This window comes from Castor canadensis, chromosome 9 (genome assembly GCF_047511655.1).
Source record: "Castor canadensis chromosome 9, mCasCan1.hap1v2, whole genome shotgun sequence".
Classification (NCBI taxonomy): Eukaryota; Metazoa; Chordata; class Mammalia; order Rodentia; family Castoridae; genus Castor; species Castor canadensis.
Window position 1 is genome coordinate 153,072,645 of NC_133394.1, and position 26,974 is coordinate 153,099,618.

General features: G+C 50.0%; 1 protein-coding gene across 7 annotated transcripts in view; it reads right to left on the minus strand.

Moving 5' to 3' along the window:
* The window catches only part of Rgs12 (regulator of G protein signaling 12), a 94,231-nt gene that overhangs the window by 21,021 nt on the left and 46,236 nt on the right, over window positions 1–26,974 (minus strand). For all 7 annotated transcript variants that reach the window (XM_020165322.2, XM_074042703.1, XM_020165323.2 and 4 more), the window contains 3 exons: window positions 26,034–26,055; window positions 1,419–1,588; window positions 639–731 (listed from right to left, as the gene is read on the minus strand). In XM_020165322.2, coding sequence (XP_020020911.2) covers window positions 639–731; window positions 1,419–1,588; window positions 26,034–26,055 — 285 coding nt within the window. The remainder of the gene's footprint in view (window positions 1–638; window positions 732–1,418; window positions 1,589–26,033; window positions 26,056–26,974) is intronic.

Genomic DNA, 26,974 nt, shown 5'->3' on the forward strand with positions numbered 1-26,974 from the left:
CACGTATGTCTTCTGCATGTGTCACTGCAGCATTCATCCCTAAGGCCTGGCACAGAGACCAAGAGATCCATGATCTATTTGCAGTCAGTATTTCTGGCTAACATCAATTAACAGGCCATCAGCCAGGGAGAAGCTTTGCTGAACTGGCTCCTTAAGGGCTCCCTAGCCTCAGCAGTGCTCCTGAGAGTAGAACATGCGAGCGCAGAAGAGCGAGGCACTCAGTATAAGGAGCAGACCCAAGGCCTCTGCTGGGATGGTGGCTATTGCCCCCTACAAAGGGCTGTGAGGGCGCAGGCCCAAGGCAGTTTCCATGACAGAAGCCCACAGCCTGTCACTCCCTCAGGCTCTCTCACGTCCCCACGACCAGGACCTCCTCGCCACACCAACCCACTGGGGGCCGCGGTGGTGCGCGAGCTCTATGGCTCAAGGCATTTACACAAACTATGTTTAGACAAAACTAAATACCATCCACATTTAAAATTTTATTCTGAAAAAGAAATGACTTTTTTCAAGTCATGTGGAAACATTTCTTCATCAGCAATTCAAGCTGCACTAGACGTTGACCCTGTGCCACCCTGCCCACAGGGGAGCCGTCCCCCACAACACCCTTTGCCTCCCACACGGAAGGAAGAACTTACCTCTTTCTTGTCATGTGCAGGAACATGGTTGAAATATTCACAGGCCTGCCAGAATAAAATGTTTTCTTCACTGAACTCCTTCCTTAGAAAATCCTGAGGGCAACACCAGAAGAGAGCCATGGTTGTCACCCACAGCTTTCCCTGAACGATCACTGTGCTCCGCTCTTACTTCCACCTTCCATAGAAACCACAGCCTCACGAGCTCTGGTGAGGGCCTTCAAAGGTCAACCTAAAGCTGCCCAGCACCTTTAAGGACCAGCACTCTGACATTTGTAGCTATTTTCTTAAGAGCTAAGCATCTTTTTAGGAACTGAACTTGGCAGCATGCGTCTGGCTTCTAAGAAGCTCTGTGCTGTGCGTGAAGGATACGTCTGTGATCCCAGCATACAGACAACTGAGGCAGGAGGGTCGAGATTTTCATGCCAGCCTGGGCTACACAGTGAGACCCTGACTCAAAAAAAAAAAAACACAGAATAAAAACCCAAGAAGTTCTACTGTTCCTGCTGCAGAGACACCTCAGGTGGGGTGGGAGGGTGGCGCCCTTGGGGAACCCCAAGCCAATGGCAAGTCAGGAAGGCACAACTGAGCTGATGCTTCTATGTACGTCCCCTCTCTGGTCATCAAGTGCTTGTAGCAGGTGCTGGGGTGAGAAGACCCTGCAGCAGGGCTGTCTGGGCCTCAGGGTACTGCACTGGCCCCAGGGCCTCAGACCACCCACTGGAGCCCGGGTGATGGCTCCCATTCTAGCAGCCTCAGCAGAGTGCAGCAAGTCCTACTCACAGAGAAGTAGCGAACCCCAACCGGGTCTTGCAGTAGACGCTCGAAGGACACGGCCCAGCTGGCAACCCTCCTCTCACGCAGGCGCCGGCAGCTCTGCACGCTGGGGAGGCTGGCATTACTGCTTAGGCTGTTGTTGCTGACACAGTCCTTCAGGTCGGCACCCGTCAGCTCTGTGGGACCAGCACAGATGCACCTGCACCCCCGCCCTGCTCCTGCCCAGTGCTGCACCCCGCCCCACAGGAGGCCACAGGTGCTTGCATTCAGCTCTGTTCTCTACAACACTTGTTCAGTAATAACACATACCTCACCCATACCTGGATCTGCATTCTAGACATGGACAGAGCAGTAGACAGAACAGTGAACCAAACAGGCCTCAGGCCTCAGCCTTGCGCAGCTGCGCGCGCGCACACACACACACACACACACACTCTCAGATGCACTGTCACACTTGGACAATGACAAACTGACCACGGGGATGAGATGGGAGGAGTAGGAACAAACCTTCACAGAAACACATGCACACAGAGAGCTGTAAGACCACCTAAAAGCATACAGAAAGGACACATTTTACAAATGCACCTATGTGCAGGTTCGTCTGAGTGAAGCCCTTGGGGCAAGTGTGGGCAGAGACTGGCCAGCATGATGCTCTGCTCCGTGACCGGACCTGCAGCTCCTGACGTCCCCTCTTCTGCGTGTGGGCTGCTTCTTGGTAGAAAACGCTCATGTGCAACATCCCAATTGAGCGTGCCGTCCTTGACATCTCATGACGGGTGATCCCAGTGCAGACGTGCATTACCACCCAAATAAAGAGAGGTCCCCAGGAAGCCCTTGTCCATCACCCTCTCCACCTGCTGGAGAAGGGTGGTGGGATCCCATCCCTGAGGGGGCAACCTAAACCTGAGAGGAGGAATGCAGGCCAGTGTGAGCAGAAGCTCTAGGGACCGACACACATTCTACCAGAGAACGTGAGCCTCATGTGAGCAGGGCACATCCCACATGGGGCTGTCCTAAATGAGGGTGGCCCTGGCCCTAAACCATGGCCAGCTGACCACAGGCAAGGCATGGAAGGAGCCTCTGCTAATCTGTGCTGCTGAAAAGCCCCAGGCTTTGTGAGGCAAAGCTGACCATCATGACTTTCCACAGCATCTTTGCTAGCAAAATATTACTTCCCATGTCCTATTCTGCTCCTTCACCTGTTCTGAGCCCCAGATGGACCTGACTACTGCCCATGTGCAGGGAAGGCCATCATGGCTGGTCTGTCTTGCACTAGGTCACGAGATGAATCCCCAAGGACTAGCTAATGTGCTCTCACTGCAGGCCAGTGCCTGCAATGCCCTTCCTAGCAAGGTAGAGACAGCGGTAGGAGGAGAGGCAAGGGGTCCTGAAGTCACATCACCAGGGCTGCAGTGACACGCTGAGTTTCCACCACACCTGTGACCCACAATGGTGCTTCACTGCTGTGGACACCTCAAGTCCAGAGAAAAGTGACCTCTAGGGCCAGAAGCAAAAGCCGGCATCTGGTCACAAGCCTCCCAGGAGCAGGGCCTTAGGTCAGTGTGCCACCGGTGGCCATGCTTGGCGGGAGCTGTGCGAACGTAGCCCACATTAGGCTAGAAAGAGAAACTCCAAGGAGCTGCACCATTTATAGCTGCCGACCAATGTCAAGGAGTGACATAACAGAATGAGGATCTGCACTTTGAACCCACCATGCTGTCTATGCTACTTTTGTGATAAGCATCAGCATAGCATCAACCACCAGCGCTACTGAGGATGATGGAGAAGGCCTGCAGCCAGGTGCCACACACTAACTCTGACCAGCTTTTCTGGAAGACACAGCTTGCCACAAGGGACACTTCTGTGGCAAGGGTGCAGTCAGCACAGCCAGCACGGCCGGGAAAGGAGGACCTTGCGGGACTACGGCAACTCTGCTACCATGCCCAAGGAACCATCAGAAAAGCCCTGCTTAAAGAATCCCAGCGTCCAAGGCTTCCCTACATGGAAGGCTCCATTTTATGTGTGTGAGTGCAAAGCGCACTCATGTGAACATTCGCACACTCACTCTTGCACCCGCCCCTGTGAGGCTGGCTCTCTACAGCAGTGTGCAGTAACTGGAGCACGGACACTGATTCTTCCTAAATGTACATCTAATCCAAATATATGTCCTAACAGATGGGTGAGCCGAGTGTCAACTTCCTGTAGAAGACTGAACACAAACACAAAAGAAAGAGCAGTGAGGCGGAGCTAGCTCTACCACACCCACCGCTCACTTCAGCCTCAGCACCCAGCAAGATGGCTCAGGGCAAAGCCAGACACAGCCACACCCTGGGACAGAAGACAAAGTCCAAGAGCACAGTAAGGCACAGGGTGGGAAGTAGACCACAGGTGAAGAAATCTGGTTGGATTCCTGGGACCTCCAACACACACATGACCAGATGACCATGAAATCAGAAAACACTGCAAGACCTGGGATGAGAACACCTGAGTGAGGAGAGCTGGGGAAGGCAGCACACAGTGCAAAGCACAGGCGTCAGAGCTCCTTGTGAAAGGCCAGGAGCACAGGAGGAGCCTAAGGGAAGACATGCCACACCTGCATGTCCCTGGAAGGACAATGCAGAGCAGCAAGAAAAAGACCACCACAGCAGAAAGGGACAGGAGCAGAGCAAGTGTGGGCACTGGCAGGAGAGGCTCCTACACATGTGGACACAGGTGCAACCTCACGTACAGCCCATTCTGCAGCCACCTTGATGACTAAGATCCCAGCTCCCTCCTGCAAGCAACGTGGGGCGTAACCTGCAGCCACCCACAGAAACACTGTCGCAGCATGGCACACAGGCAGGCCTGGCCCCAGGCCACCATGTATGCCACATGCACTTGCATATCAGCAAAGGCCTCTGGTGTGTTGGGAGCCAAGAGGCTGTAGGAGCCTGGACAACACCCACAGGGACAGAACCACGCTGGCATGCCATGCAGCAAGCAATGCCCTGGACCTGGGGACCAGGCAGAGGCACCTGCTCCGCCTGAGTTCTGGCCCAAGGGCAGAACTACTACTACTTATTTTTTTAAATAAGGTCACGTGATACCATGGGAAGGACATGGGCCAGTAAGAAGAGGCGACCAGAACCCAACAAGGGAAGGCCCAGGCAGGAGGGCAGGAGGGTACAGGTCTTGGGCAGCCCGTGTAAAGTAGGGGAGATGGTGCTGACAGGCGATCCTCATAAAATGAAACAACGAGCTCTGGAACATGTAGGATTGCCACAACCTTTTCTTCACATACTGGGGTTTGAACTCAGGACCTTGTGCTTGCTAGGCAGGTGCTCTACCACTTCAGCCACATCCCCAGCAGAAGTACCACAGCCTTTCCCTCCAGGTTTCTCCCTGAGGCAACAACGGCTGAACTAAGAACTGAGGAAGGAACAGAAATGAACCTCAGGGAGCAAGAAAGGGCTCTCTATACCAGGAGGCACATGTGCAAAGGCCCAGTGGCAGAAGAAGCAAGTGCACTGAGTGTTCTGGCTGGGCTTCCAGGGCTACTGCCCCAAGAAGCAGGAGTGTTGGCAGGGCCAGAGGCACCTTGGCAGTGTGGGTTTCACCCCAGACAAGTGACTGATGTGAGGTCCGGTTCTTCTCATAGGTCTCTGACTCCTGATAAGGACCCTCTGGAGGCTGCAAGACAGAGGCCAGCTGAGGGAGGCTGGAGGACAGAGGGCAGTTGAGGCAAGGCAGTGCTGACCCACTAAACTGCAGAAAGTCCATCTGAAGTCCATAAAAGGGGATGAAGCTTATGTTTCTTAAATCTGAGCTGTATGGGTTCTAGCAACCGCGTGGTGTGGCAAAACATCCACCCCCTAACCCCCTACTGACAAAGCAAACGGACCCTTGAGGAGGGTCCTCAAGGTAGGACCACAGCCTCCCCAGCTGGCCCTGCTCACAGCCCTGCTCCTGCAGTACCTCCACAGGCTTCTGGGCTACTGTCTGCCCCCTAGCTACAAGCTGGCCACCTGGGTGGTCCTGTTGGTCCCCGGTGCTGGGGGCAGGAGGGGTAGTGTTTGTGGAATGATTGCTGACTGAATATGTAAGTGAAAGACGACCATATATTGACTAAACTCATTTTTGTAAGATTTGGCAAATGCCAATGACTTTCTAAAACTCACAAATCAAAACCGACACTTTGAAAGTCTAACCAAAAAAAGACAATTAACATTTCTGAAAAAGCAAAGAACTGACCGCCTGTGGTTAAGCTCCAGCGTGTTGAGATCTGCACGGGCTTCATGAGTGTGGGTCAGGCCTTCCCTTTAGGGTCTCCTAGGCACAATGCTGGGCACAGAAGGGTGCACGTTAGCACCTGAGGAGGCACAGCTCCAGGTGTCAAGGACAAAAGCAGAGAGCAGACCTGGGGGGGACGGGGGAAGCGGGGGCCCTCTCCCAGAAGTTGGGTAGGGACCTGATCAGGTGAGACACCTGGAAAACAAAGCCTGTGCAATGAAAGGCCAGGAGCTCCCTGCTGCTGCAGGTGGAAGAAGCCACCTTCAGACTCTACCCTCCCACACAACAACCCAAGCAACCACCCCAGGAATTCCTCCCTGATGCTGCAGACTGTGGCGGGACATGGGCCTCAAGTCTAGCACTGGGGCCTAGAAAGAGACTGTAAAAAAAGTGTGCCAGGGCAACGGGCAACAGTCCAGTCACTCCATGCTATGACCATGGCGTCTCCAAATCACACACACGCACTCAAGTGGGAACATCAGAGACGACGCCCGAGTCCATCAAAACGTCCACACAGAGCTTTTACTCATGAGAGCGCTTAGGGAACGTCTGTGATTCCACTCGGACAAATGTGTCACAGGACTGGCGGAGGACTGTGGAGAGTGACAGCGGAGTCCCTGGGATGGGGAAAGGCAGGAGAGGCACCTGTGCACCCACAGTCTTAGCACCGTTTTTGTCTGCACGGCTCAGCACACACAAAAGGTTCCCCTGCCCATAACTACTTCGACTGTGAATTTCAGAACCACAGAACGATAGTTCTCTATCGTTCTCCTCACACGGAAAACGGTGCACACTTAGGGAAGGCCCTACCTGGAACTCTGGCAACACTCGGAACGAAATTCCTTGCAAACTCCACTACTCCCACCCCAGCTTCCAAGCCAGCAGGAGGTGGCAGACACCACACTTCATGCTCCCTGGCTGGTGTAGGGTTTCTGTCTGACCCTCCGGTGTTAAGCTTTTGGGTAAAACCACAAACTGTATTCTAAGCCAGAGAAGAAGCACACCCCTTTGCCACTACTTGGATGAAAGTTTTGTAGTTTCTGTTATTCTGTGAGTCTTCTTCTTTCAGCTGAACCCGCTTAAGTCAAAGAAATGCTATGCTGGTGAGAAGGTTTTTAAAGCCCATTCCAGATTCGCTGGCAACGTCAGCACATCCACGACTGGTGAAGCACACAGGTTGTAGGTTAGGTTTCAAACTTCAGCGATACTGTAGATGAAGTCTGCGCTAATTCTGCAGCACACGGTCTAACCTAACCCAGCACTATCCGCTCACACTTCCCATCCAAATCACAGCCCCAAGTGTTCCAATGTTCCAAGCTCAGCTCCAAGCCAGGTGACAACCAGTCACTGCACAGGCACACAGGCAGGCCCTTCACAGATGACATGACCTCCCCCCCATGGTAAACATACCTGAGGACTGCACAAGTCAGCCTGCCCTGACAACCATGACAAGTGACAGACGGATGAGGGACTTTACCTGGGTAGAGCTGATAAGAGCCACTGTGGTGCCATTTAACCAAATACTTCCAACCATTCACCGTAAACCACCCCTCTGAGTCCATACCAGGGTCAGCCTGGGCAGCCCGGCACAAAGGCTCGGGCCACATGCAGGGACATTGCTCCTTGGCTCAGGCCTCCAGGGAGGGTAAATTACGGCAGCTTCTCCAGGGACACAGGTCCCCAGCTTGACAAGGGCAGCCTCACCTTCCCGCACAGCATGGCTCCTGGAGGAGACCGGAGGGCTGCGCACAAGGCCTGAGCTGCTCATGCATAATGCACAGCCAGGCCGCCATGGCTGCCAGCTGGGTCTGAATTATTCACGTTGCCGAGACGGCAACAGTGACCATGAACCCCTTCAATAATTTGTTCTTTATCAAACTAGCAGTGAAGAAGGGAAAATAAGTACTCAGGGTTTCTTGTAATAATTATGAGGTTTCTAAACTCATTTCCACATGTATCTTAAATTTAAAAATTTAAGTCCCATAAACACAAACCCTGTGTTTTCCACGAGGAATGAGCACTAAACCATGTGGTCTCAGGAGTTTCAGTCGAGTAAGATGCAAGCAGACCAGACCGAACCACTTCCAAAGCAGAATCTGCCACATCCATGACAGAAAGCTTCTGGAAGCCACCAGCATCGCCTGGCACTTTCCTGGGAAGTGGCACAGGCCCTATCTCTCCCCAGTTCTGTCCTCACCCACCCACAACCCACCCACAGGACAGGCAGAGCAGGGTCCCTGCGAGGCCCCTAGGGTTCAGGGTTCAGAAACATCTCACAGACATTGCGGGGGCCATAACCATTTTCAGTTTTCTGGGCCCCAGTCTCAAGAGATTATAAAAGCAGCCTCAGATGCTTCATAAGGGAAAGGGTGCAACTGAGTCCCATGAAGCCCTATTTTCCAAGATGGGAAACCTGGTTAGCCCTGGGCCGCAGTCCACTGACCCACTTGGCTATGGACTCTTGGGTGGACACTGCTCCAAAACGCAACTTTATGGGTGTTCTCACAGAAGGTGTTAATCTACCGTGATATTCTCTATGGCGTCCAAGTCCACAGAGGTTCACAGTGAAGCCCAGCCTCACTCCAGCCTCCCTTTCCATCCACAGTTCTGGACCTTCAGTTTCTGAAACCCTGGAGATACCTCGCACTCCACGGGATGCAGAGGCTGCCTCACCCTGGCTATGGGGCTTCGTGGCCTTGTATGTACCTCAAAGGAGCCTCATGGGGCTGTGAGGACAGCAAAAGGGAAGAAGTGGAAGTCACCAGCCAGCCAGCACTCCCCAGGTGCACAGTAAATGCAATGAAATAAAGCAGGTGCAAGGTGGAGTGCCCGGGAAAACCTCCCTCATTTACACTAGAGCTGCTCCTTTCTTACAGGCTGTGCCATGCTTTTGTTATTCTGCTATAGCTTCAGATGTGCAGCAAAGATAAAAGCACAAAGAAGCCCACCCCCCACACCCTATACCCCAGCCCCAGACTCAGGTCCATTGGCTGCGCCCTTATCCATCCCTGCCCACTCTTGCTCTCTCAGCACACACACACACACACACTTTGGAAACAGTGCACCTCTTTGCCCCTAAATCTGTCAGGGTATATTCCCCACACACAAGGACGCTCTTCTTTATAACCAAGCACAGCGATCAAAGCCAGGACAATAACCGTGGCCTATGTTCCAATGTGATCAGCCATATCCGTTACAGTGAATCCTCAACATTCAGGACAGAATTCACAATGGCTTGGGGTCACAGCTCTGTGGCCTCCTTCACTCTGGAATACTCCCCATCATCTGTGTTTCTAGACCTTGAAGGAGGCCAATGATTTGAGTTTGTCTGAGCTTTCCTTTGAGTTTGGCAAGAATTTCCAGAAGAGATGCTGGCCCTTCTTGGCACCTCTCCTCAGGAACTATGTGACATCGGTTCATCACAACACGGGTGGTATCTGCTCCACCATGTGGTCAGGCCCCAGGCTTCTGCACTGTAGCTTCCTCCCATTGAAATACAGGTTAATTACAAAATCTGAAATCCAAAATGCTCCAAAACCCAAAACTTTCTGAGCAGTGGCATAATTCCACGAGTGGAAAATTCCATGCCTAAGATCACACAATAGGCCACAGCAAATGTAGACTCAATAAAATACTGCACGAAATATCTTTGGGCTCTGTGTATTAGACCCATGTGAACGTTAATGAATTTCACATTTAGACCTGGACCCCATCCCCAAGACACTACATCATGTATATGAATATACTCCAAAATCCAGGGAAAAACCCTGAAATCTGAAACACTTCCCATCCCAAGCACTTAAGGCAAGGGACACGCAAGCTGTAGCAAGCCTCTGGGGCCCACCTTCAGCCGATAGATGTCCTGCTCCCCAGCAAGCTGTGTCCTGGTCTTCACCTCCTCAGCCCGTTTTCTGCCTTCTTTGCTCCTTCTCTGTTGTTGGCTGGGTTGTGCAGTTAGGGCCGCTCTGGTATTATTCGCACGCTTGTCTAACGGGCTCAGTGGGCTCTTAATCAATGGTCTGCACTCAGCCTCCCTTTATGCTGGCCCCATGGCCCTCTACCAAGTCCTCCCTGTGCGCTGAGCATGCCTGATGGAAAGAACGGAACTCTGCAGGCCCTTCCTGTGCCGTCTTTGCTCCAGGGCTCTGACTGCATTTGCTTCAACACCGTAACCCAGACGCACTGCTTCTCAGCTCTAGGCCTCCAGGAGGACAGAGTTACAATGTGTGGCAAACAGACATCTCCACACCTATCCGCCTGTTGAAGGCCATGAGTTCACTCTGACACCTCCACTACAACCCAACACTCCATGACACTCTCATTTACCTCCGCAGCAGTGGGAAACTGGTCCCCCACCCTTGATGTCTTTATTCATTTGCTCACACCTAGGAAGGGCAGAAGGCCAAGGTGAGATAGCACTGCTAACCACACCACTGCACAAAACCAGCCTATTAGGAATCAGTTCACATCTGTCTATGGCTCTTGTGCAGTAAAGGCATCCCAGGTGCCCTTGCTGAGCTGTAGTCTGTCACCTGCTCTCTCCAGTGCACACTGGCACTCTAACAACTTGCTCACCTGCTTTACAGCAGGTCTTGGGAGCACCCGCAACAAGGTCACCGACTTGGCAAAATTCACTCCAGGAGAACCCAGGTGGACACAGTGGATGTGATGACCTTCCAGCTCTAGGTGACACAATGTGATGGATCACATGGCCTCAAACATCTCTGTGCCTTTGTTTTCTCATCAGGGGACAAGCTAACACTTACTAGCAGGACTTGGGACCAGGGCACAAATGAAGGACCCTGGATCCCATGTCTAAACACTGGAGTCACAACAGATGCTGGCCAGGTTTGCATTTGGAACTCTGGGAATTGCCAGAGTTGTGTGTGGAAGGCTGGTAGTGCAGGGAGGGTGGCCCTGGCACACAGCCCACTCCCCACCCCGGCACGTCCCACCCCACCTCGTCTCACCCGTGCACCCACTTCAGTCCATCATCAACTGGGTGGCGCTTTTCATGTTTAAAGCAGTGAGGCCTTTTGCACAAAGACACCTCCTAAGAATCATGGCGGGGGGTGGGGGGCGGTGGCTCACGAGGCAGGAGGATGGCATGGGACAAGAACAGGTGCATTTCTGCTTCAGCCAGTCAGCCAGTGCAGCCCTGGGGGAGGCCTCCCAGCTCCTCACCTGAGCACAGCTTCACCAGTAATGACAGAGCCCTGTTCATAATGAACCTCCAGCACCAACTTAGAGCAGAGTTTAGAAACTACTGGTCTAGTTCCATAGACCCACTTCACAGGTGAAGTTTCTGAGGTCTCAGAATCTACAACCCCTGAAGCTGTGAGAGTGATGGATGGAGCTGGGCAGGTGCCACACCCTCCCAGCTGGCCTTCCAATGCTCCTCCCAGCCCTTCCTATAGGCTGGCATCTGCCCAGCCAGACTTCATAGCCCCACGGGGAGGAACAAGACCCGGCGTGGAAAGTACACTTCCGTGCATGCAACAGGCCCCCACAGGAAGAAACCTAGATTCTGGGTCCTTCCTGGAGCCTACCCCAGGACTGATTTATAACTGATCTAGCAGAGCCAGCAAAACACTTTTATGTCTGAAATGACAGAACCCTCTGGGGAGGGAAATGCCAAGCAGATGGGCAAATGACAGAGAACTTGAGAGGCCGTGAAAGTGGGCAGAATGGTTACCAAAAAGGGTCAGTGTGGGAAGTGTCAGGCGGGAGCAAGACGGCAGATTCTGTCACTTGTCGCACTGCACTTGCAGGATTCCAGGCTTGGAGCCATCAAGTGCAGCCATGAGTGACTGCATCTGACCATAGGGAACCCAGAACTCTCCAGAAAGGGGTGTAGTACGCTTGTCAAAGCTGAGCCCTAGTTAAATTTGCTAACTCTGGAACTGAGAAGAATTTACAATATTTATCAACTTATTTATTTCTTCATGAAACTGATTTATTTCACTGTGACCAGTAAAATATTTACACTTAACGAAGATGTCCTCCTTTTACCCTCATGCCAATGATCACACAGGATGCTGAGACCTGGAGCATGGCCTGGCCCCACAGAGCACAGACAACTCCAATGCAAGAAGCCCAGGATCCAAACACAGGGCTCAGGAGGAAGGCTCAGCAGTGACCCTAACCCTCTCCAAAGCCAAGGTGGGCCACACACAGGAAACCAGGCACACAGCCGTGAGCCCTGCACTTGCTCTGCTCCCTGTGCGGGACAAAGACTAGGAAAGAGCACCTTCCTCAACAGAGCAGGGGCATATAAGGCCATAAAGGGCTCATGGGGCTGAGCTCCTTTAGCAAGGACAACACTGAGAGGCCAGCCTTAAGATGGAGGTAGACCAGGCACAGTGGCTCATATCTGTAATCCCAGCTACTCCACAGGTAGAGATTGGGAGGATCATGGTTCAAAGCCTGCCCAGGCAAAAAGTGACTGAGAACCCCCCCCCCCATATCAACAAACAAGCCAGGCATGGTGGTGCATGCTTGTGATTCTAGCTACATGGGAGGTCATAGGAAGGAGGATCCTGGTCTAAGGCCAGCTCTAGGCAGAAACTTGAGACCTTGCCTGAAGAATAGCTAAAGCAAAAAAGGGCGTGGGGGAGTGGCTCAAGTGGTAGAGGACTGCCTAACAAGCACAAGGTCCTGAGTTCAAACTCCAGGACCAACACAGAGACACATAACAGAGACAAAGAGACCCACTTTATCCACAGGTATAAACTGGCATTTTTAGCTATGACAACCAGACAGCCTGATTTTTCTGAGACGCTTCTGACTTCACATGATTTTAATGAAAGTAACATTAAACATAAAACAGCATAATAGGGGCTGGCAGAGCAGCTCAAGTGGTAGAGTGTCTGCTACTAAGTGTGAGGCCCTGAGTTCAAACCCCAGCACTACCACCACCAAATTAAAAAAAAAAAAAAGCTAAACACAATGTAATGTTTCTACCTTTTATTTACACCACTATCAAAAAACCAAATTTAAAACTCACTTGTCCTCAACTAGAATTCCAAAACTCTGATCACCTGCCTGCCCTGTGTTCCCTGGGCTCTTGGCTGCCCGGGGCCTGCTGTACAGTCTGACACCTCCCAGCAAAAGGAGTCACAGAGCAGGGTGTCCATCCATGAGGACTGCACTCTCCCTCCTGCGTGTCCTGTATGAGGATCTGCAAAGCTTGGGACTCTCGGACGGAGGGAAGAGTTGAGGCTATGCTCCACTACTGGCAGAGCCAGCCATTTCCTGCACTTTCTCTCCCTACAACTGGTGCGGAAGTACAAGCTGAGTGAGCAGGTAAGCCTCCTCCCAAGAACCACTAAACAAACGTCTTCCCTGTGGGCAGCTGTCCTAGGTTCTCTAGCCTGGTCCCCATGGCCCAGAAGAAAGGGCACAGTGTGGGATTGGGAGTGACATGCCCAGAAGCGAGTCCTAGTGTGCCTCCTTCCCAACTGGGCAGGACACCTCACCTCCTGTAAAATGCTGTAATAACGGCACGCTGGCTTCACGAGGTAATCACTACATGGTGACTTCAGAGGAATAGCATGACAAACAGTACCAGGCACTCAGTAATGTCAGTAAGTGGGTCACTGAGTCCCAAATGCAAGGTTGAAAGACATAACTTCAAATGGCTTACCCTGCAGTATTAACACACATCATACAACAGTTTCTCCTTCAAAAAACTTAAACATAAATCTAAAATCTCTAGTGACCATTACTACAGTCCTGGTGCTGGGTATGTTGCCTGGGAAAGCCACTGGTCTCTACGTCAGGAGCTCCATTAGCTCTACAGGCCAGGCTTGGCCATGTGCTGTGGGTTTTGTTCTTCCATAACAGCATAATTTGTAAACAGGGATTATTTAGTTTCTTTCTTGTCTTCAGCACTGGCCAGACCCACAGTACGATGGTGAGTAGTCACTGAGCCCAGGGGATCCTTGTCTAATTCCTGACCATAGAGGGTAACTTGAAGACAAGCCTCAGCTGCAACTGCATCCTCTGATGAGGGCCGCCTGACTTTACTCACTGTTCATGTGACCAAATGCAAGTCCCTGGGAAGTCAGGGACTTGATCTTGTTCCTAATGTGCCCCAGTGTCTGTAAAAGCTTTTAGAACAAAGTAGAAGCTCAAAAAAGTTGTTGAGTGAATGAGTGACTGACTGAATGACTGCAGACTTGAAAGGGAGATTTCCCCAGGGTTGAACCATTCTTACATTCTTTACATAAACCACACTTCTTATGAATGCACTTTGAAAAACATGGGTGGATTCAACTTGCTAATTTTTATTTAGGAATTTTCTACATTTGTTCCTAAGTGAAACTGCCAGTAATTTAATTTTCTTGTGCCATCCTTGTCCGGTTTGGTACAAAGGAAATGTCAGCTTTCCAAGTGAATTGAGTGACTTCTCTACCGTGTGGTGGTAAGGCTAAGCTCAAAACATCCACAGTCATTGAGAGGATTATTCATGCTCTCTGCCTGAATTGGGCCTGGCCCTAAGATACATGGTGTAAGAAGTGCCCCTCCAGGCCACTGCTTGGTTCTGCCGTGTTGCCCCAAGGCCCACGGTGTCCCCACTCTGAACTGCTCCAACAACCTGGAGGGAATACCTTAGCACAGAGACAAACCAAACTGCAGTGCACATATAAGAAATGAGCATGTGCTCTGCTAAGGCCGCAGGCCTGGGGACTGCTTGTCACCACATCCCTCATCCCGAGCTCACCCATGCACTGGTTTGGGCGCAGTGCCTTTTGGGGGATGGTCTTTGACTTCCAAATCATGTTAGCCTCTGTTAATTCATCTGTCTAATCAGTGTCTACTTGTTAAACCAATTTCGATAGTCTGTATTTTCCTAAAAGTCTACTTGATCAGGTAATCAAATACATTAGTTTAAAGTTGCTCATAGAATTTTCTCAAAACTTACTCTCTGACTACAATGTCATTCGTGGTGCAATTTCTGTCTTCCCCTCTCTTTCTTAGTCGTGCTTGCTGAAGGTTTGTCTATTTGCATTATTAATAAGTTCTATACTATGTTTTGTGTTGTATTTTGTTAATTTCGGCTTTTATCCTTATTACTTTCTTAATCTTAATTTGCATTCGTTCTTTTTCTCCTACTTTACATTGAATATTTTATTTCCTATATTTTCAAGCTTTTTTCTAATACATTTACATTTAATCCTTAAATTTTCCCCTGACTCATGGATTATTTAGCAAGTTTAAACTTTCTAATATATGGATCTTTCTGTTATCTTTTGGCAACTGATGTCTATTTAATTACACTGCTGTCAGCAGATATGATCTGACTACTATAAATATCTCTCTATTTGGTAAGTGTTCCATGTCTTTGAAAAGCAGCGCACTCTCTACTGGGTGTGGAGCTTCTGTACCGTCAGATGCCACCTGTCCATCTTGTCACCACATGCACTGTTCTCCTGCTACTGCTCCACCCGCTCATCTTTCGGTGTCTAAGAAGGACCAGCATGGCCTCCTGTGGAGACGTGTCCCCTTGGTGGAGCACCGCCTCACTCTACTTTACACATGCAATGCCGCATTTTTGGTGCACAATGTCCTCTTTGCTCTTTGCACTGTTTTCTCACTTTGAGTTATTCTGTGTGATATTAATATTGCTACTGCAGTTTTTCACAATATCTGCTTGTTACAGCTTCCTCCATTTAATTATTCCAGCCTCCTTATGATGTTTTGTTGTAAAACTGGATTTCTGACAACCTAAACAGCATCTGTCTCCTTTGATCTTTCTCTTCCGTTGATCTTGGCATCTTTTTCAGGTATTATTTTAGGCTCTTTTCTCACTGGTCCCTCTAGACAACGGCTTCCATGTCCAAAGATCAATTGCTGGAAATGTAATGAACACTGACAGTAATGCCACACAGGCAGCTATCGTTTTTACAGCCCTGGTTATGTGGCAGGCATTGCTCTTAGCAACTCACCTCCAGAGTATTGCATCCAATTCATACAGCTTTGTAAGATGAGGCCCCTTATCCCATCTAACACATGCAAGAACTGAGTAATACAGCTAGTAAGTAGCAGAGTTAGGACCTAAAGCAGACAGTTCAGCTCCAGAGTCCTCTTACTCTAACTATACCTCTGTCCTCTTCTGGTTCCGTCTTATGTCCCCCTCACCCCTCCCTTTATTTCTGGTGCCGGTATGGAACCTAGGGCCTCATGCATGCTAGGTAAGTGCTCTGCCACCCGGAAACACATTTCCCAAGTATCTCTGAGATTTGAGACTCACCTTCTCTGCAGGATTGCTAACTCCTCAAGTCTATAAGGCATTCCGTTTCATTGATATCCTGAAGATCCTCAAATTTACACCTCCAGGCCCATCGCTTTCCAGCACTGCAGACTCACTCTCCATCTTCTGCTTGGTCTTTGATAAAAATCTCAAAAATGACAAGTACACAGGCAGAACTCACGATCACTGCTCATATCTGTTTTTCCCTTTCTAATCCTTTGCATGTCTGCCAATCTCACAATCACATACACACGTGCACACACACCACACACACACACACACACACACACACACACACACACACACACACACACACTGCCCAAGCAAATCCTCTGGGCTGGACCCACCCAGCCTTGCTCCAGCTGCCCACCCCCTGCTTGCCCTGTGCTGTCCTCAGCATCTACCCGTTTCCTCCTATCTCCCCAGCCTCACTCTAGGGCTGACCTTGCTGGCTCACCTCTCAGGTCTCAGCCTCACGCAGCCACTCTGACCACTGGGCTGGATTGGGACCTGGATCGAGCCACACATACACAGCTCCTTGATCTTCTACCCAACCAACACTGTGTCTTGCTGCAACCTGCCTGAGTTATTAGCTTCCCACTGTGGCAAGTGTCCTAAATTTTGACTTCTTGCAGAGTCTGGTACATTGCCGGCTTCTCCCACACTTTCTCAAACCACAGAGACTACTTGAGGGTGACATGCTGGCCTGAAATCAGCTCAATTAATGCTTGTTTTAGATACCTTGAAATATAAAAATGTCACAATGAAACACCTTTGTGTGATTAATATACGCTAATATAAAGATACTTTAAAAAGTCATTCATCTTAAAGAGATAGGTTTGTTTGTTTGTTTGTTTGTTTTTTAAACAGGCAAACAGTCTGAGAACTTTACTCCTGAGTGACTGGCCTCAAAAGTTACAGAGGCCAACACAATAAGTGGCTACATAAGGAAGGCCACAAATGTACCTAGTTACCTCATGTCAGTGGCTGTCTGTGGCTGTGATAATGGTTCCAGTGGAAGCACTACATGCAGACTCCAAAAGTGCCATCTCACGCAGCTCAGACAGAGCACAGATGACTCTGGAAAGTGTCAGTGACTTAAAAATGGGCTCCACAATATATAAGGAAATGCAAGGTCCAGGAATAACCCAAGCAGTCTTGAACACAACAAAGTGGGGGCCATACACCAGATATCTGGGTACAATACAAGGTGGCAGTAATTCTGACATTTAGTCCTGAGCCAACTATACAAAAAGAGAACAGAATACAGAGGCCAGAAACAGACCCACTGCACAGACTACTGTATAAAGTGTGCTGCTTCAAGCCAGTGGGGAAGGATGGTCTTTTCACTAAATGAATACCACATGAAAAAATGGACATGACCCCTGCCTCACACCAGGCACAAAATCCACTCCAGATGGATCTGGAATTCAAATATGAACCACAGAACAATGATAGTTTTGCCCTTGTGGTCTTCAGAAGGGAAATAATGCACCCCAAGGGAAAGAAGGACACAAAAGAGCTATTCTAAAAGGCAAATGCTCAGCAGGTTATCTTAAGAACTTCAGCCATCAAACAACACCACTGGGGCTCACACGTATGATCCCAGCTACTCAGGAAGCCACAGCTAGGAGGATCGCAAAAATTTGAGATCCTACCTGAAACATAACTTCAGCAAAAAAGGGCTGGAATGTGGCTCAAGTGGTAGAACACCTGCATACAAGCACAAGACCCTGAGTTCAAACCCCAGAACTGTAATCAAGACAATACTAAGAGTGAACAGGGCTTACCTGCGTACACAAACAGAGCTCAAATATAACCTACACACGTGCCTCCAACATAAGAACCATCTCCAGAGTGTGTGAGTGTGTGTGCGCGTGTGTGGGCGTGCGTGCATGTTCACATTCCAGGAGGGACGGAACCCAGGACCTTATGCATGCTAAGCAAGCACTCTACCACTGAGCTATATCCCCAGCCCCTAGGTACTTCCCAAATGAAGATATTCAAATGGTCAAAAACACTTGAAAAGGCGGGTCAACTCACTAGTCACCAGAGGGCTGCACACCAAACCCACAATCCAACGTCCATATGCACACAGCGAGGACACCACAACATGGTGGGCAGCTGTGGAAGCCCCAGATCCTCCCATGCTGTCGGTCAGGGAGCACAATGTGAAGCTGTTCTGGAAAGCTAGAAGAATCTGCCCCATGCCCTATGGCCAGCCTGGGAGCAAGGCATGCGGGTGCCCCAACGGACCCGCACAGGCATGAAGTTACAGCGCCCTTTGCAATAGCTGCAAGTCTGAACCAATTCGAGCCATGCTGGGAGAGAGGGTGGGTGGCCATCCTTGATGCAGCGGAGCAGGACAGGGTATGGTGGGAGAGCCCTCAGCTACTGACGCACAGACACAGACCCTGTGCAAAGCGAAGAAGCCAGGCACCAGAGAGGACACTGCTGCAGGAATCTTTTTGTTTGCTTTAAAGTTAAATTCAAAAGTAGGCAAACTAGCCAACATGTGAGCCACCTGTGGGTGGTCACTTTTGTGCCCAGGCTTGGGGGTCCTGGTGACATTGTATTTCTCTGTCTGAGGACTGGCAGAGTAGGTGTGTCCATTTGCATTCATTGAGGGTGTGTGTTTTTGGAAGTTATTCTTCAATAAAAGGGTTTGGGCTTTCTGGGTTTTTTTTTCAGGGGGCTGGAGTACTGGGGTTTGAACTTTACCTTGTGCTTGCTGGGCAGCTGCTCTACCACTTGAACCACGCCCCCAGCCCTTTTCTGCTTTAGTTATTTTTTCAAGTAGGGTCTCAGGTATTTGCCCAGGTCTGGCCGCAGATGGCAACCCTCCTACCTATAGCCTCCCATGTAACTGAAATGACAGGTGTGCATCACAATAGGCTTAATTGAGACGGGGTCTCACAGCTTTTTGGCCAGGCTGGCCTCAAATCATCATCCTTTCAATCTGCCTCCCAGAGTAGCTGGGATTACAGGCATGAGCCACTGTGCCTGGTCTTAATAAAAAGTTTTCATTATTTGAAGAACAGTTGTTACAAAAGCCTAATTAAAGTGTCTGAATAAAGTCGTATCATGATTTGCTAGGGAACAGCCTTTCTTGGTTCAAGTTTCTTACCATAAAATGTAATTTGTATATTGAAATAAATTGGACTTTTGCTATCTACACTCCTTTATAGATATTACCTACATATTCAAATTGGCCAAGATTCAGTTTCTTGGGACTTATCACCAGAAAAAAGAGGAGAACTGTCCTATGTGGGACACAGATGACCGTGTGGGCCTGGGCTAATAGAGGAGATGGTGGGGCAGGGACTGTGTTTGTGACTGCATTTTTACCACAGAGGCTGGGAAAGTAACCCACACAAAAATGATTCGTTGAATGAGTAACCAAAGGAAATGCTGAGGACAGAGACATCGAGTCCAGGCAGAGCCGCAGGAGGGCAGCAGGAGGCCCGGGACTGGGCAGAGGTGCAGTCCCTGTAAACTGGAGAAGGTGCTACCTGAGGATGGGTACTCTCCTCCCCACCTCCAGCCATTTCTCCACAGTGTGTTTTTAATGGTGAATAACCCTTGGCGTCACTCGCTTGGGCCCAATTAATGTCAGCGAACTTGAAAGGAAAACAGTAAATGAGGTCAGGACTCTGGGATTTAGTTGCTTCTGACATTTTAAAACAGTCATATAAAAGTTTTTCAAGACCCCAGGACCTGACAACAACCAGAGAGATCTGCTGTCAGCAGCAGGAATACCACCGCTAGAGGCTGGTGAGCGTCCCTCCCAGCCTAGCCCAGTCCCCTCTGCTTGCAGCACACTTAGTTACCCAACAACCTACTCCTCCCTGACCCATAAGTGCTACCTCGCCATTTAAATCCCAGGATGTGGAGCCCACTGGAAAAGGAGCAATCACGCTGCTGGCAGTGCAACTTAGCTGACCTCCATCACACACAGAACGAGTGACGGGCCTCACTAGCTCCTACCCTGTCCACGTGCCCACCCAGGTCCCTGGGCTCAAAGACAACTTCTCTGAGCAAACAGTGGTGCTAATGCCAGCACACAGCACAGCAGTTACAGCCCTCCTAGCCAGCCTCGAGGCCTCACAGGCACCAGGAAGTGCTTGGGCCCTACAAAGCTACGCCAGGAGCTGCAGGCTGATAGCTGGGAGAGTTTCCAGTTCTGACAAGTTCTTGTTGAAACCCTGCGGGAACTCTACTGTAACTGTAAAATCTTTCAAGAAGGTGGCTTTCATGTGCCAAGGCCGGAAAAGAGCCCTGGTCACCAGGGACCAGGAGCTGGGGCTGCAGTGAACCTGAAAATCCAGTGCTGGAGCAACCATGCCCCTCGCCCCCGACACACATCTCTCAGTAACGCCCCCAGAATGTATGACTAGCCTGACCCACAGACCTAAAAGTATTAAAGCATTATGTTTTGGTCATTTCTTTGTACTTTGCTACTGTGAAAATCCTCATATAAATTTAATAAATCATTTCTGGTTTTCTCTAGTTGATCAGCTCTATATATTTGGCTTCCTAGACCCAGCAAAGAGCTCTCAGAACTAAGAGGGAGGTAGTTGTCTCACCCGAGAAAGCTGTCCCCTGGAGTGTAACACACAGAAAGGGCACAAATCATTAACACGTGGCCTTTTACAAGGGAACACGCACAGCAGGAGACAGGGACACCAGACACCCACTCTCCAACTCTGACCCCATGGATTACTGACCAGAATTTACACTGATTCTCACACCGCAGGCTTCGTAAAAGAGGGCTCTGCTTTGTGTTTTGCTGCTGCTAAGAATCAAACTAAATTCCCTTGGAAAGGGAAGGTTCATACCTGCTTCCAGGACAGGTGTCTGGGGAGGGGGATAAAAAGGGCTCCAAGTTACTCTAGGGCACTTGAATAAAGTCCTGGAGCAATTCTGGAGCAATTCTGGCCAAGGTTCCTGGCCTCAGGGCAGGGAAGAGGCAGGGTACAGTCCTTGCCTTTATTCCTTTTGAACTTCCGTTTGCTTGAAAACAAATCATAAAAACCTCCCCAGATTACCTTGCAGAACTAGAAAGTAAGAAGCTTGGGAGACATCTTGGCAGAAACCAAGTCTCCATGCTTGCTTCCCACAAAATCTACAGTGTAGCCCACGTGTACAAACCCTAATATAGTATTTCATACCCTATCAATAGACTATATTGTTCCGGGTATAATTATTAAGTCCAAACCCAAACCATAAGGAATATGGTATATTAAGCCAGACAAAGGTAGCTGGTTAAAACAACTGCTCTCACAGCAGGCTACAAACTATCATTCCATTTCTACTAGGTAGCAAACATTTTTAAAAGTGCGTACCAAATAATGTTTCATAAATATCACAGTACAGCTCTCAAGCTTTTTATATTTCCTTGTCTTTCCTAATTTTGTAGTATGCAAATTCACATGCCAAAAATATTAGTGATTATAATACTCTATATTTTAAAGATGAATGAAGTTTTAATTTCCCCCAAATTACTCTGGCAACAATAGCAGCCCACTCAACAGCCTCATGTGATAACTCACCAGGCCTATGCCATGGTCTGTTCCACAGCCCCTCTCTGGAACACACAGAGAAGGCCCCATCAGGTCCAGAGCAAAGATGGAGTCACCAGACAGAAAGGGGAGATGGCTTGCCCTCGTGGGCTCTGTGGGGACCCTGGTGGAACTGAATGGTCAAGGAGGACCCAGGAGGGTGGAGGCAGGTGGAGCAAAAGGATTCGGTCATTCCACAGACAACCAAAGGTAATGGTCAGCTCTCCTGGGTTGCACGGGGATAGACGTTAAGGAGCGGGCCCTCCAGATCCAAAACCGTTAAGATAATAAGGCTTGCTTCTAAGAACCAAGGCTTAACAGAACATGTAAAGTGCTTGGGAAACAGAGTGGAGAGGCAGACACAGGGAGGCAGCTGAGCTGGATCTTAGGAAGAGGAGGGAGGCCACACCTGGATAGACAGTGGGGACGCTCCAACAAACCTAGTGTAGACTTGCAACCACCACACCTCACTGAGTGTCCAGCCAGGGCTGCAAGAGGCAAAAACCTGGAGGGAGATGGACCCGCTGCTCCCAGTGCACTGTGTGAGCCCTCATCAGGTATGTCCCAATCTTGGGGACAGAGCCCCTGGCTGGGCCTGGGGAGCAGCACGTCACCCTGCGCTCAGTAGCAGCAGAGTCATTGACTGAACCACAACTAGCAAGCCTGCAAGGGACACCATGTGGCTAAGTAGGAATCAGGGAAGAGGGTCACAGACTCTCCTGTCCTGCACACAGGGCAGAGCAGGTCAAAGGAGAGGACGTCTTCTCATGCCGTACTGTATGTGAGAAAAGTACAAAAGGGAAAAGAGCCAAGGAAAGAGCTCTGAAAAGAAAACACTGCCAGTTCTGGCTATCCTACTCCAGTCCCAGAAGGTAGGCACCCTCCCTGGGACTCTGAAGGGCAGAGCACGTGCCGGCATGCAGGCTTGGAGCTGGGGTGGGGTCGGGGGTGACGCAGGGCAGTCACCTCATCACTCCATTCAACCAGACACTTCTGCATCTGGGTTTTCCATGATGGTATTCTACCAAGTTTATTTGATGATTTTTTTTTTTTTAGAGCATTTCAATGCTAAGAATAAAAACCCTTTGAAAGTCACTGTCCACAAAGACCAGATCCAGTTCCTCACCCAGCAAACTGTTCACATGCCAGCTGCTGTGGTCAGCACGGAGGACAGCCTGCCTGCCTCACGGAAGTTGTTCTCTAGTGGGCAGTCGAGAGTGATGATATAGAGACTGCTTGGTACCGTGAAATTGACAAGACACTGTCAGGAGCGCTAGGAGGAATGAATGGTAGGCCACTACTCAGGGTAAGGGGCAGGTGGACAGGACAGGAAGAACTTGCTGGCATCCAGGACAGTGCTATACAAGGCCAATGCAAGACATTTCATGGCAAAGGACCACTGGAGACCAGGGTGGAGCCACAGTGCCTAGTGACCCTGGGCAGGTAGAGAGGGCCTGGGTTGGTGTTGAGTAGGTCATGGCACTGCCTGGGGCAGAGACTGCAGAGGGCAGGTGCTTAGGGAAGTTGGTGGAGAGGGGATTGTGCAGAACAGGGGAAGCAAAGACCAAGATCTATATGGAGAAGCTAATGGATGGCCACTGAATTGACAGGGTGGGGTCAGAGCAAAGGGATCTGACTTGAGGATATTGGGACTAGGAAACCCTGGGGCCAGCAGATCTGTACAGGAGGTAAAGCTGGGAAAGGAAAGGTCTGACACTTCCCAGACAGGTGACCACAAGTGGCTGTCACATGCATGACAAGACCACCCTTGCTTGCCATGAACCCCTCTCCACATCCTTCCACTAATGGGGCCATGACCCTTTGCCCAGAAGCCCAAGCTCCACTCAAGCTCTGTCAGGGTCACTAGTGTGGCCCCAGGAGCCTCACACGGCCTGGTGCTCAGACAGGTGATAAAGTGGTGCTCTTTGTCTGATGATGAGTCTACTGTCACTCTACGGAGGAGTTGGGTGGGAGGGGAAAACCTGGCAAAGCTACTTGTACACAGCAAAAACAAAAAAAAATCCAACAACAGTATAAGCCTTTATTACAACAGCAGCACTGTGCCAAAAGCCCAGATTCCAAGAGTTGGGAGGTTCTCTCTTGCATCAACAATGGGAAAGTCTCGCTTTTATGCATTTCTATTCTCCCCTCTCCCCACCCCGTGGTGCCAGAGGTGGAGCCCAGAGGCTCAGGCATGCTGGGCAAGTGCTCCAGCACTGAGACACTCCTGGCCCTTACTTTCACACTTCCTGTGGACCATGTCCCACAAGACAAATCTCTGGAAGCCTCTAAATGTTAGAATGTTCTTCCTCCTCTGAGTCAGACCCAGGGTCTCTGCTTATGTGTGAAGGGCAGCTTCACAGCCTCTCCTGTGAGCAAGTGAAAACCACGCTGCTGACCAAGATTGCAAGCAGAACACTGCCCGACTTCCTTAAAACAAAGCCTCACATCCACAGGGTGAGCACACACGGTCGAAGCGTCATCGTGGTCAGGAACAGAATCATTCCGAGTCGCGCTATTGCGTGGGCATGGTTAGCTGAACACAAGATATTTCCGAGTGAGGGATTTATTCATTCCCACAAGTGGTTGGATGAGGAGGCACGGCAGTTCCAACTGTGAGCAGGCCGCTTTCCAAGGCTGGCTCCTAGTCCCCACTGGCGCTCTGAGCTCACTTTTCCCACAGAAGCAGGACAGAGCTGTGGTTTTCAGGCCACTGTATAAGCCTAAATCAACCAATGACCAGGACTATAAAAATATTTCTGTATGGAAACACATCCGAGTTTCCGCCTGGCCCCTCTCTCCAAACACCTGGACAGCCAATCCATGGCCACACCAGGGAACACTGATGGTGCCTATAGGAACTGGGCTGGGTGACAGAGCAAGGGGCTCTGCCTGGTATCTATGAAACCACGATCCACTTCTCTCTCTGCCTCTTTGTCCCTATCTGAAACAACGGCAGACATCACCTCCTAGAATTAACATGTGTATTAAACCACATAGCTTCTTCTTTTTACTCTTAGAATCAGAAAAGAAACTGAAGGCAAAAAAAAAATAATAATAATAAAAGCACAAAAAGTGATTAAAGAAAGCACTTATAGCTGTCTGGCACAGCTGCTAAAATCCAGGGCCTGCTCCTGAAAGAGTGTCTTCCATATCCTGTCATAGTGGCCCTCCATGGAGGAACAGTGCCTGTCCCTAGTGGCTCCAGGGCCTGAGATGGAGTGGGCAGAGGGGCAGAAAGTCCCCAAAGGCAGGGAATCACCTGGACCTGGCCAGGTCACCACTTCCTCAGAGAGTATGTGGAGTCAGAGTCCTGGGAGCTGGGAACTGGAAAGCATAGCCATACCAAAACTCCCTGGGTTTCCTTCCCCCCCATCTCTTGCCAACAGAGAAACTTTAGGGTCAGTAAAGAATATCATATATGGTTAAAGTGACATCTTATGAAACTCTCTCAAGTTCAGAACGTCCTCTAGCAGAAAAGAGAAGCTGGAACAGCGCAGATAGCAGGCGTGAGCGCAGAGCTATGAGCATGCAGTTCTAGCCTGAGTCTGGCTGTACGTCTACTTTCTTTTCTTGAATGAAGGCACTTTTTCCACTCCCAGATTAAGACTGATCAAATGACCCAGATCACTGCAGTCCAGAACATAGGAAACAGAATTCCTTCTGTTCAAAACTCTTCAATCTCCAACACCGGAGCACCAGGATCCCTGTGGGCTGGGCTCTGCATGTCTGTTATTCGAGATGCGTTCATCCCTGATTCCCATGCAGCACAGCAGAGTCTTCCTTCTGCACAAGGGCTCTATCTGCCACCTGCCTGCCAGGTGACAGCAGTCTTTCTTAAGCCAAGAATTGAGGGTGGCAGTTGTAGGACATGAGAAAGCTTCCAGAAAACAACACTTAGTTTCTCTGTAACTTACACCAAGAGTACTACAAGAAATGAGGAATATTTGGATGAAATTCTCCAAATACTTTAAGGAGTTTAAAAAAAAAATGGCAAGAATTACATCAGAGAAATCTTAAGTGGAATAAGACATTTCTAGCTATTTCCTTTTTGGTTCAGTCCCATTAAAAGAATCCCCATGCATGAAATTCCCTAAAGACAGAGAGAAGGTTTTTGACTGCTTTTCATCCCACACCCTCAGGTCACCTACCACACTTGTCCTAAGAAGGAAATTAGCAACTGAGTCTCGCTGGAACTTCCAGAATTGCTCAAATTCAGCAAGCGCTTTGAAATCTTAACTTGCTGGTTTAAAAGCTGGTTGTACAAGGGAACACAAAGCATGTTTTAACTTGTTGCACATAGCAAGCAACAGTGTGCACTGCAGCCAGCACACTGCCCTCTGTCACCATTTCTATCAAACATGTGCCATGATCCCTGAAGGCTCTCCGCGAGCCAACCCCGACCGAGACCCTCCCACGAGGGGACAGAGAAAGACAAAGAAAACATCTTTCTTGAGTGGGTCAAATGGCAAATACATTTTCACAATTTGAAAACTTCATTAAAAAAATATATATGTATCAGAAATTAGGACTTACCACCATCAGACACAGTTGCGGACTGAAAGAAAAGAGAGAGAGACATGAGTTAATTAAGCCTCATGACAAAACTCAGGAAACACTGCATCTTCTACGGAGGACACAGCCCGATGTCTTGGGGAGGCTCGGAGCTACCCAGATAGGTGCTGAGGGAAGCAGAGAATGAGTCAGGCCTCGTGGTTCCCACCTCCAGAGCCTACTCCGCCCAGCTGGGTGACTCCCGGCAGGAGGAAGTCTCCGTCATTTTCGTTTGAAAAAAAACAAATCCCAGCATGTCTGACACCACAGTCTCATTAATAGCCTTAAGGACAACTAGACAAAATTCAATGTGGAGCTCTGTAAGTGACACAGTGGCTCAGGAGGCTCCACCAAATGTCTTCTGGCTTCCAGGTCCACCCTGTGTAGGGCAGGGGCACACCTGCATCAGACACTGTCCTGCAGGACACCTACTAGTGTCACCTCCCACCCCAGAGTGGGACCTGAGCCCAGAGATGGGCAAAACTGCCAGCAGAGGGCAGGGAAGGAGGCAGGAAAGACAGGCCTTGGGAGAGGCCTCCAAGGAGGGACTCAGAGAGGCTGGAGGCCAGGAGAGGCATTTTAAAGGAACAGGCCAGCAGGAAGGCTGGCCCTCCAGGGAAGGCTGGATTGCCATTGGGAGCTGCCAGGAAGGGTAGATAAGCAGAATAAAAGTTGCAAGTAGTTCTCTGAGACAGGCAGCCCAGACTCATCTAAGAAAGACTGGAATGCACTTAAAGGACAACCAGTCAGGACACCAGCGACCAGGCAGGGTGACTGGCCCAGGCCTGGAAGAGGAATCTGGAGACAGAGCTGCAGCAGAGGGAGGAAGGCAGCCCAGGGCACTAGAGGGCCCCTGTGGGAGAAGTGGGCCTCACCCCTGGCTGGTATCCTGACCCAGCTTTGGCCCAGCTCCACAGTGGGCA